The sequence below is a fragment of the Nematolebias whitei genome, chromosome 3 (assembly GCF_014905685.2).
Source record: "Nematolebias whitei isolate Nwh7 chromosome 3, NemWhi1, whole genome shotgun sequence".
Taxonomy (NCBI): Eukaryota; Metazoa; Chordata; class Actinopteri; order Cyprinodontiformes; family Rivulidae; genus Nematolebias; species Nematolebias whitei.
In genome coordinates this window covers 12238416-12254344 of record NC_056500.1, presented here as the reverse complement: position 1 = coordinate 12254344, position 15929 = coordinate 12238416, and the positions used below count along the sequence as shown (strand labels likewise).

At 38.2% G+C, this 15929-nt stretch overlaps 1 protein-coding gene across 1 annotated transcript in view; it reads left to right on the top strand.

The window, feature by feature from the left end:
• Positions 1 to 15929, top strand: part of ror1 (receptor tyrosine kinase-like orphan receptor 1) — a 151731-nt gene that overhangs the window by 100176 nt on the left and 35626 nt on the right. The window contains exons 3-5 of the mRNA XM_037698006.1: positions 1213 to 1275; positions 14851 to 15141; positions 15358 to 15391. Coding sequence (XP_037553934.1) covers positions 1213 to 1275; positions 14851 to 15141; positions 15358 to 15391 — 388 coding nt within the window. The remainder of the gene's footprint in view (positions 1 to 1212; positions 1276 to 14850; positions 15142 to 15357; positions 15392 to 15929) is intronic.

Genomic DNA, 15929 nt, shown 5'->3' with positions numbered 1-15929 from the left:
GACTGTTGAACCTTTACCATGCAGCGCATGACTAGCTCTGTGTGAGGGAAACTAGTGAGCTGCAACGTCCTTCTCTTCTGTCTTTTGTTAACCAAGAAGATCAAGACTCCTTGGACTCTGTCAGCACAAAACACAAAGTAAATTTAGACTCACTTTGGGGCCCAGACTTGGTATAATAAAATGTCATGTAAGGGGCCTCCTGGAACAAAACAGTGATTGTTTTTCACTCCTATACAAACAGCACAAATAAGTGAAATAACCAGTCAAGATCATTTATTACCTGTTAGTTTCAATGGCCATAACTCGTGATTGTTGAGATCCAGTTGCTAATCTGTTGCACATCCTCACTAACAGGTGTAGAGGCCTAAAGCACTGCTCATTAACACCATGTAGTCATTACCACCCGGACACAGTATACATGAAACAACACATTATCACCTAGTTACTGTGTGTCAGACCTCTGGGCATGTTGGTCTGCACATTGCACTGCACATGTGTCCACATACTGTCATCTTGGCTGCCTCAGTCCTTGCAAGAATTATGATATTTAGGTTATTTCTCATTTTTATTTAGTTAAACAAATGAAACATTTCATCTTCCAGATGAGGCTTGCAGATTGCTTAATCTGTTTATGACTTTATCAATTAGAGAATTGTTGCACGTATTTGGGAATATAGGGTGCCTGCCCTTTGTTGACTGGCAGCCATTTGGTCATTCATTATGTTAAACAATCCAAGCTTTCAACAAAACACAAACACATGCTGATGTAACAATGGGATAATGTATATGTGAGTTAAGTGTTTCTCAGTTTTATAATGCCTTAGAGAATCAGCAGTGATAAAGCAGTTTCAGAATCCTTGTCAGTCCTGCGTGTTTTTCCTGAATAACTTTCAGGGACTTATCCATGACCTGCAGTAAAAGCAGTTTTCTGTCTCCTGTAATGAAAAGCACAACGCTGCTCTGTCGTCAGCTGGTAATAATGGAGCATTATGTTCACATGGCCTGTTGATGGGCTCCCTGTTGGACATTCAAACCTTTGATCTGCATCAGCAAAACATACAACTCTGTCGCTACTGTGGGTTCTGTGTGTTTCTACTCAGTATTTTTCCACAAGAAAGCCTCTGCATCATTATGATTTTCACAAATAACATATATAAAAGTGTGTCTGACAGTCACAGCTACTCTAACTGTCTCAATTTTCTCTGTCCACAGGGTCTGAGCTTCCACAGGACCCCAGTGTTCTGGCTGTCACTTCATGGAACGCCACAAACGATGGTAAAAGCACAAAACCAAACTTTTTCCTTCCATGACTTTTATAGCTGTGAACACATCTGTTACAGGCAAAATATGATGAAAATTAACACATGCAGTGTTGAACTGTAACCCTCCATATGTTGTTGAGATTGCATTACTGACTTGTTAAAGATTACACAACCTCAGAAACCTTCCCATTGTCCCAGTGTGGGCAACCACAGAGAGTTGTTGGAAGGAACTGCACAGTGAGCTACTAACATGTGGGCAGAAAGCCACAAGTGTGTTGTTTCTCTGATTTCTACTGACCTACATGTACCTCGACAATTTCCATGGAAACCCTTGAAACATGCGTGTGTTACAGTGTATCCCTCCAGCAGTGTATTTTTATCAAAGCACTGCATTTTGGTACATATTCTGAGTGTGAGCGACATGTTTTTATCAACTCAACCTTGCAATAGCACTTTGTTCTTTTCAAATGTGCAGCAGACGAAAATCATTGGAAATGGTGATTGTATGTTTCCACTGTCATTTTTTTTTTTCTAGAGATAGACCTGTTGGTGGGCTTAAGTCTGTTTTGTAGTACATGAGAAGAGCTGAAGTTGTGTCTCAGTGATGTGGGTGCATGACAATAATTGTGCAATTTTCTACTCACAACCCCAGCTGAGACCCCATCTTGTGCTTTTCCCCCAGTAAGAAATAGTTCCCACAGAGGTATGCATCAAGCATTGTGAGACTGGTCAGAGATACGGGCGATTCTCTGCAGGGCTTGATTTGTACACCGATAAATGCCAGAAAGCAAATAACAGGCGGGCCGGCATAGTGTCCTCCCCCAGAAAATTTTAAATGAAGTAGATGCAATTTCCTGCATTTTGGTGTATTTTAATGGGTTGTTAAATGTCTACGATTACCTACATTTGTTAACACTCCGCTTCTGTCAAGCATCCAATCCCTACCCCCTCCCCCTTACTTGATGGTTCAGAGCCCGACTCCTCCGTCCATTCACGGCCGCTGCCTGTGGGCTCCTGCCCGCATGCAACTGCCTGGTTAGCTTGGCACTCACCCCCACCCCTATTTTAAGGGCAGAGATTTTTTTTAAGGGTAGAGCAAATGCTACTTGAAGGGTCAGCTTGTATGCTCTTGTGTAGGCTGTTGTGTTTAAAATTAGTGTTTATGTAATTATTTTCAGTTTACATATCCAATATATGTTTTATTCGTTCAAGGCAATCATATTTGTTCATACCTTTATTATTAGTAAGCCTGAGAGTTACCAAATCTAAACAAACAGTTACCGGAACGCAACCTGTCAAGATAGTTCCCGGATCCTGTTCCGACAGGATCCTGCTCTGCTGGCCAAGAAAGAGTGCACCTCTCCCATGCAGCCGTGGTCGGGATGACAGGGAGGGAGTGTTTCTCGGCCGGACATGTTCTGTCAGAAATGATGACTGTCTCTTTTTGTGACAGATTTACAAAATATCACTTCTTTATAAAAAAAAAAACCTCCCCAGAAATACCAAATCTTCCTCCTCCAACTTATTCATCATACACTCTAACCATTGCTGTGTTGATGTTAGTGCTTGATGTGTGCTGCAGAGGGAGGACTTATCAGGAGTTCTCCCCCGCAATTTCTCTTTGAGTATGCATTGTCTGTGCAAAATAGACCATCTCACAATCATGTCAGCGAGATCAGATGTTTTGTATCTTGTGAAGTACATCCAGACCTTTAATATTTAGGTCAATTAATGCCATTTCTTTAAATAATTAGCATCTGCTAGACTTGAGCATACTAAGCCAGTAGTCAAGCACAGCAAAAAAGGGTTGTTTCACATGGCAAACAGTACTTATTACCTTTACTTCTGTGCCTTTTATGGCAGAGGTGTTATTTATTTTGCCCATTGGTAGATCCCCCCAAAAAATTTACTGGAATTATATTATTCTATTTTTAAAGTAATAATGTCATGTCTAATAGGGCAATAGCCAAGGCTTTTTTTATGTGGCAGGGGATTTGGGGATTTTGAGCCCCATCATTCTTTCTATTATTGACCATCACACACCAAGTTATAAGCATTTAACAATGTTTGTCTGTCGTTGTTTTTCACGTTCAAGTAGGTTTATTGTCATTTCACACATGTGGTACATGAGGTGGAACAAAATTATGTACACAAGGTCCCAGTCACACCCGACAATAGCAAAAATATAAAGTGTAAAAAAAAACGGTATGTAAGGATCTAAGATATACACTAAGTTATACGATAAACGAATGCCAAATGGTACGGTAAAAGATCTAAGATATACGCTAAACACTAATAATGCAAAACAATGCAGTGTAACAACAGCAGCAGCTTTTCAAAGTCTAGTAGAGTTTGATGTGCATACATAGTGAACTGCTGAAGTTATTGTCCAATAACAAATACATTCAACAAATTGTCCTTTAATATATCAACCAACAACCGTCTTAAATTCTAAAGATAAGCATTAGTTAAAAAAAAAAAAAAACTGCCTAGACAACCTACTGAGAGCTCATTTCAGCCACTTGTATCCAGGATTGAATTCCATACCTCATGACCGCAAATGAGGGTTGGAACAGACTACCGGTACTAAACTGAGAGCTTCAACATTCGGCTCATCTCTTTCTTTAGTGTCACATGGAAAACCCAGATGGCACCTGCTGAGTGGCAGACCAGTATGGTGATCCCCAGTTTTAACAATTGACACCAGAGAATGTGTTCTGACTATCAAGGTATCACCTCTCAGCTTCCCAAGAAAACTTTACTCCAAGGTGTTGGGGAAATAAGCTCTAACTAATTTATTTCTTGTTGGCCATGGGAAAGGGTTGTAACCTCAACAGATAAGTTAATCAATAGCCTTGTCTTTTAGCTCAACTCTTTTTTTTTTCATGAAGACAGAATAGAGCAACACCTTCATTACTATGGAGGAGTCCCCAGTCTGTCATTCATCTTTCGCTCCATCCTCCCATCACTTGCCCCAGATATTTAACTCGTCTGCGTGAGACTCATCCCTGACTCATAGCATTCCAACTTTTTCTGTTTGAGAAACATGACCGCAGACTTTCACAATACCTTCAGTTTATTAAAGGTCAGAAACAGGAAAAAAAAAACAAATCCCAGGAGGAAGCAGAGCTGTTTTAGTCCATTTTGACATAATTCTGTAGTAGAACAGCCACACTCATCGCTTTTCTTACATTTACATTGCTTTCATTGAATCCTGAGCTGGATCTCCTTGATTTGGCATTTCAATATCCTAATTATTTGAAAACGAAATTCATCATGCCATCCATCAGATTTTAAGTTGATATATTGCATGGCAGTGGAATTCTGAAAAAAAAAAATCTAAATTGTAATACTTGTACGTATTACCACTTCCTTTCTTCAATAATAACTTTTGAATAATTCTTCAAGCAGTGTTCGGTTATTCCCCACTGCTGTTTACCTGTCAGCACCTCAGAAACAGCTGAGCCTGATCCACAACCTTTTCTGGATATTTTCATAAAATTGCTGTCCAAAGTAATCAGCCAGAATGATCCTCTGTCATCAGTTTCTCCTTGAAGAACCAACATCTGCCTACATCCTAAAGCCTAGATGTTTTTTCTCTCTGTCTCTCTCTCTCATTGTGTTTGGTTTGCCTGATAGAAACCTTGCAAACCCCACAAAAAAAAAAAAAAAAACCTCCCACAGCATCTTTCCCACAACAGATTTGTTTGTGCGTGTGTGTTTGTACACATAAGCAGTCACTGTCAAACACACAAGCACAAAGGCAAACAGTAGTTTTCTGGACATGATTGAGCAGTTTTAGTGAAGATAATGATTACTTTAACCAATCAAGGTTGTTTGGAAAAATCATAAATACAGCGAGGAAAAGATCCAAACAAATCGCAGAGGCAGCTTCATGTTTTAGCCACAGAAACCTGTACATGGAGGGTATCAGTGGGTGTTTTTGTGTCTTTTTTGAGTTCAGACTAGCATCTGTTTCTTATCTGATGGGTGTCGATTGCAGCTCGTGTTTTGTCTGCAGGCAGGGAGTGTTTTTGATTGACCAAAAACACGACAGTCAAGTAGGCTGGCTCTATCGGTGTGCATCGGCAGCAGGATGTTATCACGATCAAAAAGGGTCATTGTTACAAGAAACCCACGGTGGTGATAGCTTACAGCAATATTCTTTATGTTCCTCAGTTTTTATACGGCCATCGAAAGACGGACATGTTATGGTACACAAAGGTGCAGACATCCGTCACCTTTCTCTTGTCTCGCCCATAACTTCTGATCCGCTCAAGATAACTTAACAAAGCTTCATACACATGTGCATCATCACAAGACAGAGTGTCCTGTACACTTCTCATCACACCAGCTTCAAAATCAAGGTCTCAAACCATGGTCAAAGGTCAGAGAATGTATTTGCTTGTCCCACCCATAACTTTTGATTCACTCAAGGTAATTTAATTAGACTTGATACACGTTTGTACTACTGCTACACTGCATGTAGCGTAATATTTTCATTGCCCAGCTCTGAGGTCAAGGTCACATATCAAGGTCAAACATTATACAAGGCATTTGCTTGTCTATTTGCTATTGATTGCTGTATAATAGTTTGTAGATGGGGTGGCTGTGGCTGAGTGGTTAGAGCAGTTGTCCTCCAATGTTTGAAGAGTTGGGGGTTCGATTCCACCAGCAGTCGCATGCTGTAGTGTCCTTGGGCAAGACACTGAAACCCTCATTGCCTCTGATGTGTGTCCCATTGGTGTATGAATGTGATAAAGCACTGATTAATCTTTGTATAGATCTAGTAGAGTGCTGTATGAATGGGTAAATGAGGGCACAGGTTGTCTTGCAAACGGCTTTGAGTATCTCGATAAGAAAGAATGGCGCTATATAAGTACAGTCCATTTACCATTTACCATGGGCATGGCCATACCTATGTAGAGCTCTTGTTTTTATTGTCGCTGCTGAAAGCCAAATGTGGGCATTTTTTTAGGTGACAAGACTATTGTATAATATGCATTCTTTCAAGGAATGCAAGGTCTTCAATTATATATTTTTTAATTCATTCTTTATGTATGAGAAAGACCTGACTTCTATCAAATTAACGTGAAGTCATAAATGTTGGTGCTACAGTTTACACTCAGTGTTCAAGCAGCAGTCCTGCTAAAAGATGCCGAGCACAGCTTTACTGCCTGTGTGGTATTGTAAACAGACACATCCACTTATAGAATACAGTTCTGGCGATGAAATGAAGAGGTATTGTGTAACATATTGCTTTGAGCTTGTAAAAGCTGATGTGTTGCGGTTGTCTGGGTGTGCTCATGTTTACGTTCATGTGCCTCCATGTGAGTGTTTGATTGTATAAAAGTGCTGGGAGGAAAATGTGGGCTGATGACAGGGCACAGTTTAGTCGCCTGCCATTATAAAGGAACAATCTGCAGAAAGGGCTTGAGTTTCAACATGCCCCTTGTGCCAAATACCACAATACTTACCATGCAGCAATCACTTCCAGAGTGGCTTTGTTACACAGATATTTACTTCCTGTTTCTCTTCTTTACCTCTCTTCTTGTCTCATTTTCCTCCCACTTTGCTCCCTGCTGCTTTATTGTCAGTAATTATAACAGCTAATAAAGTAGCAGGAAGATATACTTAGCCAAATGTAGTTTTTCTTTCAAACTAAAGAAACAACAATAAAGTCACTAAAAACAATGTAATGCTCCTGGTAAACAGGGTCCGTAAGGTTAAGCACCAGTGTAGGCAGGGTTTATTTGTCTAAATGAATAACTGTGTGCATATAAGCACAGACCTCCATGCCTTTTTGTTGATAGTTTGGCAGTCAGATCGCAACGAAAATACACGCCCATGCACACGCTAACTACTATGCACCCTTATCATGAATGCATTGCTCAGTATAACTAACCTTTAATTCCACAGCAGGTGTCAACACTATGTTGATATGCTATTTGCTATTTTTTGTCCGTAATATACAGTTACTAGTGAAACAATCATTTTGTTAAACATTGCCTGATTAAAGTTGCACATTATGACTCTTTTAATCCAAATGCGCTGCTGCACTTTGTGGCTCACTCTTGCTCACTCAAAGTGAAAGGAAACTATTTGCATTTTTGTATAAGATTTCTACTGTTTGTCACAACTTTATTTTATTTATTTTATTTATTTATTTTTTTATTCATTTTATAATAATAAGAATACATATCAATTTACATGTATGTAATTTGAAAACAAAAAATAAATAAATAAAATAAAATGAAAGGCAGCAGATGAAAAAAAAAATCTTATTAAGTCTGCTCCTTATTTATCTAATAAACAATTTAAACAAAATTTACTGTAAGTAACAAAAACAAATAAATAACTCGCTTAATTTTTCAATTAACAAACATTTTCAATGAATTACATTCATATATATTTTTTTAACAATTTGATTTTTACCAGTTTCTTAAATACCAAGATTGATTTGGCTTCCTTAATATCTGTCTCTAAGTCATTCCATAAACCAACACCTTTGTAGATCTTCCCTTTAAACTAGTTCTAAACTGCGGTTTAACAAAAACATATTTCCGCTTAAGATTGTAACAGCTTGATCTTTTCACAAAATACATTTGAATATTAGAAGGTAGTGTATTTGTATGAGCTCTATACATAAGTGACAAAATGTTGTAATCCACCAAATCATAGAATTTCAACAGTTTCATTTGATTAAATAAAATACTTGATGGATGATAATAATGTTTTCTTGTGATAATTCTTACAACTCTTTTCTGCAATATAAAAATAGGCTTTGTAATTGATTTACATGCTTTTCCCCAAACATTAACACAATAAACCAAGTGTGGAACAATAATTGTATTATACAACAAAAACAATGCTTTATCATTTAGTAGATACCTAACTCTATAAAAAATTGCAATAGATTTGGATATTTTCGTTTTAACAGAATTTATATGTTGTTTCCACGACAGTTTATCGTCAATGATGACACCCAAGAATTTCACCTCATTAACTCTACAAATCATTGAATCTTCAATTTGAAATGGAACATCAATAGTTTTATTTCTATTACTGAATATCATGTAATTTGTTTGATCCAAATTCAAAGATAATTTGTTTAGTCTAAACCATTTCTGAATTTTAACAAACTCCGTCATCATTGACTCCAATAACTGTTCAATATTTTTACCAGAACAAAAAAAAGAAACTTTGAGGTGGTCCTTTCTGTTGCCACATTTTCACTTACTTCTTGAGCTCCGAGTGAGCTGTTGTTTGTTTTTTTATTTTTTTTACTACTGCAGATATCTAACTGCCAGTAGTTACTGTACATTGCATGCAAACCAGGAAGTTCCCACTCATCAGCAGCATGCCATGTTTGTTTTAAAGGGCATCCAAAGAAGTCTGTTTTCCTGATTGTTTGATGTCAACACTGTAGCATGGAGGTGGCACTTTGATGGTTTGGGCAGACATGTTGTGGAAACCTCTTGCTCCTGTTCTACAGTTACTTTTTTATTTTTATTTTTTACCAGCCAGTTATAATGAATCACTCCATACTTAAATCAAAATAAAAAGAAAAATTACCCTTTGGAAACATGACGCAGTAAAGGCATATACATTACAAAGACAATGACACTGCTATGGTTAAAAATTCAATTAAATCAATTCAGTTTATTTATATAGCACCAAGTCACAGCAGAAGTCATCTCAGGGCACTGAACAGAAACATTCATACACATAAAAATTCAATTAGTAACAGTATTTATCTAAGGTAGCATAGGTTAGCCAGCAGATTGCATTGAGTCTTCATTTTGTCACAGTCTCACATCCTGAGCAAGCACAAGGCAACAGTGGAAAGGAAAAACTCCTTCATAACAAGAATAAACCTCCAGAAGAACCAGGCTCAAGACAAGTGGCCATCTGCTTCGACCAACTGGGTTTGGAAAGAACAAGAAGGAGGAACGGACACAGGATGGCAGGTCCAGAATGGAGGCGAGCAGGTCCCTCACTAGGAGGAAAGACAAAAAAGAAAAACATTTTAAGAGAGAAACAATTACAAATTCACATTTTTCCTTTCTATTCATTTGTAACCATTCATTTGATGAAATGATTTGTCCTCCAGCAGTCTAAGCCTATAACAGCATAGGAAAAGGGTTAGGTCAAGAAACCAAGCAAATCCTAACGATAGAATTTAACAAAAAGGAAAGATCTTAAAACTGGACAACGTGTCAGCCTCACGGACAGAAACTGGAAGTTGGTTCCACAAGAGAGGAGCCTGATAACTAAAAGCGCTGCCTCCCATTCTGCTTTTGAAAACTCTAGGAACCACAAGTAAACCTGCAGTCTGAGAGCAAGGTGCTCTGTTAGGAAAATATGGAACAATAAGATCTGTTTTTTTATTTTTTTTATTTTCCCCAATAAGCTCGGTAATATAAGATGGAGCTAGGTTGTTGAGAGCTTTGTAGGTTAGAGGTAAGATTTTGAATCCTATTCTGAATTTGACATGGAGCCACTGGAGAGAAGCTAAAACTGGAGAGATATAATCTCTCCTAACAACTCATAAAAACTCTGGCAGCAGCATTTTGGATCAGCTGAAGATGTTTTAAAAAAAGTTTTTAAAATAGAACAAATATAAAAAAATAAAAGGGATGGGGAAAAATAGATTCACTGATTTCTGCCAGTCATGGTGTCTCTACTGTTTTTTTCCGTCTCTCATATCTTAGTGAGATGTAGTTTTTATATTTAGAAGGGAAGCGTTCACATTTTCAGTGGAGTACTATAAGTATATAAGTGGATAATATTCACACACATTTTCTATAGAGGTAAATGAACTGCACAAATAGAATAGAGAAAAAAAAAACGCTTCTCTGGATGGTTTAAACATTGATTAAGTAGAATTGTTGGTGTGGCTGTAATGCTTTACATTAAAGAGAGAACTAAATGAATGTTTACAGTGTGCTGAGAATTGAGGACAGATACAAAAAGGGTGAAAAGGTGAGAAAGGTAAAGAAAAGTGGTGATTGAAGTCTCCTCACATTGTCACACACGTGTTAGTACCACATTGCAGTGTTAAGCTTGGGGTTTGAGAGGGCAGTGTTAGTCTGAACTGTTTTATACTGAGTCAATACGAGCACTGTTTTATTTCTCTACTTTCGATTTGACTAGTTGCCTGCTCTTTTTTTTGGTTTGCGTTTTTGGCATGTGTTACTTTTAAAATGTTTAATAAAATAGGATAATATTATATATTTTTTTAATGTTCTGCAAGGGCTTGATATTTAGCCAACAAGTTTGTACTAGATCCAGATAATATCGCCAGGGTGAAAAAACTTTTTTGCTTTTGTCCTTTGATCAACTTTTTTTGGTTAAATGTGCTATATAATGACATTTGGTCATTTTTGTTTAGATTTTCTATGTCAGTGTAGCATTTTTTAAAGTACTATTCACACAATTGAAAGTGTGATCTTTTTAAACGTAAGCTAACTGCTCTAATTGAAGAACTGTGAAAGAGTCAAAAGTGGATCTTCAGGATGTTACTTCTCTAAAAATAGCAAGTTGTCTGTTTGCAGTCTTCATTATAAATCAGTTTAGTTCCACTTCTCATGGAATTTTTCAATTTTTTGCACGACTACATTTCCTAATATACAATGCTTTAACATTCTATAATATTATGCAATATTTCTAATAATATACAAAAGGTTTTCTTGAAAAAAATCAAAGTCTGGCTGCATTAAATGAGTCTGCAATCAAACTATTTCTGCATGCTCTTTTAGCACATATTACAACATTCAGCTTGATTGGGATTAGCGTGCTTTAGGTTTTTGTTACTTTCAAAATACTTAACTTTTCTTCTTTTTAAATCCACAAAAATATTAATTGAAATACATTGAGATGCATTAACTTAGAGACTGCCCTCTTTAAAATATAGTTAATTCTTGTGTATTTTGTCTTATGTGCTTATTAGGTTTCAGCCTTTAAATATGGTTTGGCTAGTATTAGCTTTTAGCTACTATTTAGCAACAGTTATGGGAATTTAGAGGGTTTGCTCGTTTTAGTTTTTAGTGTAGCTGATTTTAGTTTTTAGCTACTGTTTTGCTAGTTTTAGTTTTTAACAAGCGTTTTGCTCATTTGTGTTTTTAGCTACTATTCAGTTCATGCTGCTCTTTTCTTTTTGATTTTCACTGTTCTGCTTGTTTTAGCTTGTGTTCTGATTATTTTAGATTATATTATGCTTGCTTTAGCTTCTGTTCAGATTATTTGAACATTTATTTTGAATGTTTCAGTTTTCATTTTGCTTGTTTTATCCTCTTCAAAATTGCAGCATTCAACACTAGGCTTTCACACTGTGCTTTTACAAAGTACTTGTACATAAAATGCGGGGGGGGGGGGTTGTTTGTTTGTTTGTTTTTTGTTTTTTTGGGGGGGGGGGGGGGTGGGGGGAAATGTGTGTCATGAATTGTGTGGTTTGTGTTCTTTTTTTAGTATTTCTGTGATTTCAGTATCTTGTTTTTCTTGTGTTTCATCTTTCCAAGTATTATTTATTTAGTTGGTTTTTATTTGTTGGGTTTTTTTTGTGGTCAGGGGATTTTTGGTCAAGGTTTATGGATGTTTATCACTAATTAATGTTAAATTAATCTTGAACCATGTGTATGAGTTACCAGAAAGTTATTTTGTCTCTCAGAGAGGAGCTGATTTGATCCTGCATGTACAGCTGGAGGCGGAGGTCATCAGTGACTGTCTGTGAGGGCTGATAAGCATGTACCGTGTATAAACAATTCTTGCACACTGCCCAGGGGAGATTCTCGTGACTGGGCTCCAGTGATGTAGAGCTTTAATGGATCTGTGTAAACCTGTGAGTGAAAGTCTGCCCTTACAAGTAAAACTGGTTCAAATATCTTCTCGTGTCCTCGAGGGTGGCGTCTTTCAATAAGCAAGATGAATAGAGGATATTTTTTGTATATTTTTTTATATTGTTATGGAATTGTTTTGTACTTTTTTAAATGAATAAACTTTATACCATACCATACCATATTTTTATCCAGCATGTTTCCCTTCATGTAGTTCAGCTCCTGCCCCTCCACCTCGTTAGTTTCCCTTTAAAACTTGTCGTTTTTCTCATTTGTTGTTTGTGCATTATGTTGTAGAAGTTGTTCATGTTTGTTCCATCCGTGTCTTCCAGAGCTTTTTTCTCCCTTGTGAGTATTTGGCTGCCACATCAGCTTTTGTTTTCATTTTTTCTAATAAATTAGTTTTTCTCTTTTGAACCCCGGAGTTTTTTTGTTTTTTGAGTATCCGTCTGCACTTGGGTTCAGTACTCAACAATCATGATAATGTACAGATTTTTAAATCTCAAAAAAATCTCCAACCTCTTGCTCTACTTGGTATTTGACTTTCCTTACAGTCTTGATAATTTACATGTAATACAGCAGTTAAAATGTGCTCCAGCATGAATTTATGAGAGCCTCTGTTTTTCCTCGTTCGCCTCTCTATTCACAGATTCTCATGTTCATCCAACGAGTATTTGAGATTTCCCTTCATGTACTTTTCCTCTGTTTGTTTTGGCAAATTTGTGAAACCAGAAGCATTTCTGCATACCTAAGCTTGGTTTTGGGGTTGAAGGAACTTTCCGGAGTTTTTTTTTTTCTCTTTTATGACATTAAGTCCAGTGTTTTCCAGCACATCAAAACTCTTCGGTGGCCTTCCAGGCTGCTCTTTTTTTTTATTTATTTTTTTATACCACATTGAGGAAATTTTCATTGTAGAGATCATTTTTGCACTAGTGCTCTATATTCCTAACACTATGCAACATAACAGTGTCACATTGAGGTGTTACAGTGGGCTCTGGTAGTTTAACCACTTAAAAATACAGTAGATTCACAGATTGTGTAATGAAACAGAATATGTTGCCCACAAAGTAACTCATCTTCAGTTCACAATGATCATGAATAGGTTTCCGTGTGTGTGTGTGTGTGTGTGTTACTTATGCTCCCAAGAAATTGTACAATTATTAGAGGAAAAATGGTCCCTTTCATCAACAGCAACACCCCCCCCCCCCCCAAAAAAAAAAGTCAAAATTAGATGTCTGTAATCTTGAGGCCCTCAGGTTTGCCTTGCCATCCACAAATCAGGTTAAAGCTCTATCATGCAAAGAGGAAGCCAAAAGGGAAAGCTGTTCAGAAACATCACCTGCTCTGGGTCAAAGCCGATTCAAATGGACTGAGGTAAAGTAGAAAAATGTTATGTGGTCAGACAAATTCATTTTCATCACAAGCTTTTGTTTTCTGGGTCATGGGGGGAGCTGGAATCTGAGGCCATGGTCCTCAGTTGGAGAAGGGTGGATTTCTCTCTTCGGGTCGAGGGTGAGGTTCTGCCTCAAGTGGAGGAGTTCAAGTATATCGGGGTTTTGTTCATGAGTGAGGAAAGAATGGAGCGTGAGATTAGCAGACAAATTGGTGCAGCGTCTGCAGTATTGCGCACTCTGTTCTGGTCCGTTATGGTGAAGAGAGAGATGAGCTGTAAGGCAAAGCTTTCTGTTTACCGGTCGGTCTACATTCTTACCCTCATGGGCAATGACAGAAAGAATGAGACTGTGAATACAGGCGGTTGAAATGAGGTTCCTCTGCAGGGTAGCTGGACTCTCCCTTAGAGATGGGGTGAGAAGTTCAGTTATCTGGGAGAGACTTGGAGTAGAACTGCTGCTCCTCCACATCAAGAGGAGCCAGTTGAGGTGGTTAGAGCATCTGATAAGGATGCTCCCTGGGCATCTCCCTATGGAGGCGCTTTGGGCATGTCTGACTGGGAGGAGACCCAAGGGAAGACCCAGGACATGCTGGAGAGACTATGTCTCTCAGTTGGCTTGGGAACTTCTTGGAGTCCTCCCAGAAGAGCTGGAAGAGGTGACTGTGGAAAGAGATGTCTGGACCTCCCTTTTCAAGCTGCAGCCCCTGCGACCCGACTTTGGAACAAGCAGAAGATGGATGGATGGATGGATGGATGGATGGATGGATGGATGGATGGATGGATGGAAAGAAGGAAGAGGGAGCTGGTGCCCATCTCCAGTAGTCATTTTGTGAGAGACTGGGTACACCCCAGACAGGTCATAAGTCCATCACAAGATTACATAAAAACAAAAACCATTCATGCTCTCACTTACACCTGAGATGATTTAGTTGTCAAACATATCACAATTTGAAAATGTTTTTTTGAAAACCATGGATACTACATCTTCTGTACTAAAGAGGAGAGCCAAGCTATCAGCATACAGTTTAAAGACTGCCTCTCTTATGGTATGGGGGTTCATTAGCTGCATGGGCAGCTTACACATCAGGAAAGACACCATCTATGCAGAAATGCATTACAAGTTTTAGCATAAAAGATGCTACCATCCAGCTTTTATTTATGTTGTAGATGAACATCCCAACATTTTCAGAACTGGGATCGTACTGGGAGAGGTTTATCATCCTTATTGCAAGACTATGCCGATTATTGCCCCTCTCACTTTTAGTTTTGGTTTCATTCTTACTTGGTTCAAAGTTTATTTTGTTCCCTTTTCCTCTCTTTTCTGCCTCTTCACCACTTTCCTTTCATGTTTTCCTTCCAGGGCCCCTCTTCATCCGCCTCGAAGCTCCCATGAACAACATAACAACCTCTCTGGGTCAGACAGCCGAGCTTCTCTGCCGAGTCACCGGGAACCCTCCGCCTACGGTACGCTGGCTGAAGAACGACGCCCCTGTGGTGCAGGAGCCGAGGCGCGTCTCCTACCGGTCCATGCCATACGGCTCACGTCTCCGCATCCGAAACCTGGACACTACTGACACAGGCTACTTCCAGTGCACGGCCACCAACACCCAGGGCAGCGTCACCACAACGGGGGTGCTGTTTGTCAAGTTTGGTAAGAACAGAAAAATAGTCGAGTCTAAAACTCTCTGACATGTAAATATCACTTCTCAACTTTCTAAAGGTTTCATTTCTCACAGCTACACTCACACCAGCTGATTCTTTATTTATTTTATTTTTATTTTTTGTTAGCTGCATGCACAGAAGAAAAGATCTGGAAGTAATATAGTTTATCTTGTCATAAAAGAAAATCCCTTGTCTTCTTTTTCAGAATCACTCCCTACACTTATGCCAGGAAGGCCCACGTGAGTTGCTTTTCCTTTCTTCGTATTTCTTTCTGTCTGTTTGTACTGTGTGGGATATACAGTAGGAAGCTGAGGAAACGTTTTTGATTTGTTGAAGCTTGACAGTCGAGAACAACATGTCTGCTGCCCTTTGCAGATTTGATGCGGTCAGGAAATAATTTAGATGTGTCCTTTTCTTTTTTCTTTTTCTGATAATGTGATCATGTTTATTGTGTGTCCACATTAGGACATTGTTTTTGGCTCAAAATTGACTAAATTTGGTAAGTGCACAAAAGGGGGAACAGCAATTCTATTTCATACATAATGATTCAGTAATTTTGTTTTTCCAGCAATATGTTGTTTTATTTTTATTTATTTATTTATTTATTGCAAAGCGCTACCTTGGCCTCTTTTTCTGAACATATTTCTTAAAACAAAAAATGCTCTTTAACATTGACTGTTCTGTTACACTCTTTTTATCAGTGCAGGTCCTTGTGGCTACAATTAAAACAATACTTTACATCCCAGATCATTTATTTTTATCTCTTTAATAAACTAT